Source organism: Limulus polyphemus, unplaced genomic scaffold, assembly GCF_000517525.1.
Source record: "Limulus polyphemus unplaced genomic scaffold, Limulus_polyphemus-2.1.2 Scaffold903, whole genome shotgun sequence".
NCBI lineage: Eukaryota > Metazoa > Arthropoda > Merostomata > Xiphosura > Limulidae > Limulus > Limulus polyphemus.
Window position 1 is genome coordinate 346,191 of NW_013666513.1, and position 2,386 is coordinate 348,576.

The window sequence follows — 2,386 nt, forward strand, 5'->3', positions numbered from 1 at the left end:
TCTTAAGAAACGTTTGACAACTATCTGGACATTATAAAGATTTTGTATGTTAAATTTGAAAATTTTCTGATGCATATAAGTATTTTTTATCTTAAAATGAAAATTACATTGCAAGTTGGATAGGCAATATGTGAAAAGAAAAAAGGCATGATAAAAACAATGCTTTACAAACCTTAAGACTTAATAAAAAAAAATTTATATTTTGCATATGAAAGCATTGTAATGTTTACTAGTAACCTGCCAAATTTCATTAACATTCGCTTACTAATTTAAAAGTTATAGCATGGAAACTATAACAAGCACAAAAAGGTTATGAGGTCGGTCCCAGGGACCGAGCCCATGCTGAAAGAGTTAACACACTATTTGTCTGACAATAACTTGCTAGAGCTGAAAACATCAGCTGCAGATGATGCACTTGAACACTAGGAAAGGCTAGTGCATATCTGTTGCATCTGTATAAGAGTTGAAAAATCAACAGAAGACTAAATAATTTGAGTTACTGCCTGAAGAAAAAAAGGTTTAAAGGTGAAAAGATGATTCCCCATTGACCAAGACTGTACATAGACTACTACCTGCCAATGATGATTTTGAGAGATACACACATGACTAGCAGTAACATAAAAATGCTCCTATAACTGCAATAGGTCAACTGGGAGTGAAAAAAATATACTAACACAGCATTCAAGCAATGGAACAGTTTTGGGAACAGGTACAAAAATAATTGTAGCACACAGAACATATTTAAATTGGTAATGCTCTACTGACACTAGACCTAAGTTTGAGATGACAGAATATAATGATATTTTGTTTGTTTGTTTGTTGAATTTCAAGCAAAGCTACTCAAGGACTACCTGTGCTATCATTGTAATTTTAAAATGATAAGATTAGGAAGGCAGGTAGTGAGCACCTCCCACTACCAAATATTGGGCTATTCTAATTGAATAGTGGAATTGATTGTCATATTATAATGCTCCCATAGCTAAAACAGGAAGCATGTTCAAGGACAAGTCTCAATCCCATGACCTGCAAACTGAGAGTTGAACCACCTAACCACCAGACCATGCTAATCCCTATCTACAGGAGGGTAGCTAGTCAACCACAACTCTTGGGCTACTCCGATCAAAAGGTGAGATTTCAGTATCACTAAAGTGCAGTTTGATTTTTTTCCCTACAATCTGGCACAATAATCACTATGACATGGACTAATGGAGATGTAACAATGATAAATATGTAATATTAAGACATTGATAAAAAAAATTAATCAAGTTAATTTCTTAATAGGAGAAATTAAAAACTAACATAGAACAAATTTTGAAATGAAACAAATATTGCATTTTTTTCATAGTTACAGTAAGGATGTAATACTTTTAAATTTAAAACATTTATTAAAAAAAAAACTGCCACTGTTTACTTTCATTGTTTTAGTAAAAGCCACCTTAAACTGGTAAGTTGTCATCAGTACACATTTGTATTTTATTCTATTTTTCTTACTGTAATAACATCACAATACAGGATGGTGGAAAAAAAAATTACCCCAGAGCAGCAAAATAACTAACTAATGTTTCAGATTAGTGTTTGGTATATTTTAATAGTACATTAACAGAATATAAAGAATCAGAGGTTTGGTGTTGTAATCCAACTGTTATCCAAGCATAACAGATTTACATGTGGGGCAATATACTTTTAGACCACACTATACTTAGTTTTATTACTGGATAATCTAAACACCATTTTAGTTTTGAGACATTACACAGTACAGATAACATTCAGTGCAGTGAAAACAGATCATAATTTGATGTCTTCATCTGATTATAAAAACCAATAAAATTTTTTATGCACATCCTTACCTGAACACTCATCATCTTCTGAGGAGCTCTTCTGAAAAGCCTGAAATGTTAGTTGATTGGAAATACTTGATGAGGAATCACTTCCTGGATCTTCATAAGTCTGAATAATTGAATTTCAAACAAAATGATATCAATAAAGAGAGATGTCTTGTGGTGAGTTTAAATATTATGGTAAAGTGTTTGATATGTCAGAAAAAAACAAACAAACTTGAAACATTATTGAATTGAAATTATTTCTTTGACTGTAGAAAGAAAGTGTGCAAGTTTCAGTTTACTAATAAAAATCTCCCTTTCAACCAAAATTTCTGGAAACTACATATCTTACTTACAGCATCAAAACCTTGTGTTCCAACCTTGAACTGAATGATCAATTTCTTGTACTTGTAGGCCTTTTAGTTTAAAAATAAATAAAAAATACAGGAATATTCTACTTTCAAGTTACTTAACCAACTTTGATAAAAAAAAAAATCTAAAAATCACAATATTTATATACGAGGCCTGTGAGAAAAGTGTCCGACCTTTGGCCGGGGAACAAAAAC

The 2,386-nt window shown here is 31.6% G+C and overlaps 1 protein-coding gene across 1 annotated transcript in view; it reads right to left on the bottom strand.

Annotated features, from left to right (window-relative positions):
- The window catches only part of LOC106461133 (ran-binding protein 3-like), a 31,092-nt gene that overhangs the window by 15,253 nt on the left and 13,453 nt on the right, over window positions 1-2,386 (bottom strand). Inside the window, exon 5 of the mRNA XM_022388004.1 lies at window positions 1,848-1,947. Coding sequence (XP_022243712.1) covers window positions 1,848-1,947 — 100 coding nt within the window. The remainder of the gene's footprint in view (window positions 1-1,847; window positions 1,948-2,386) is intronic.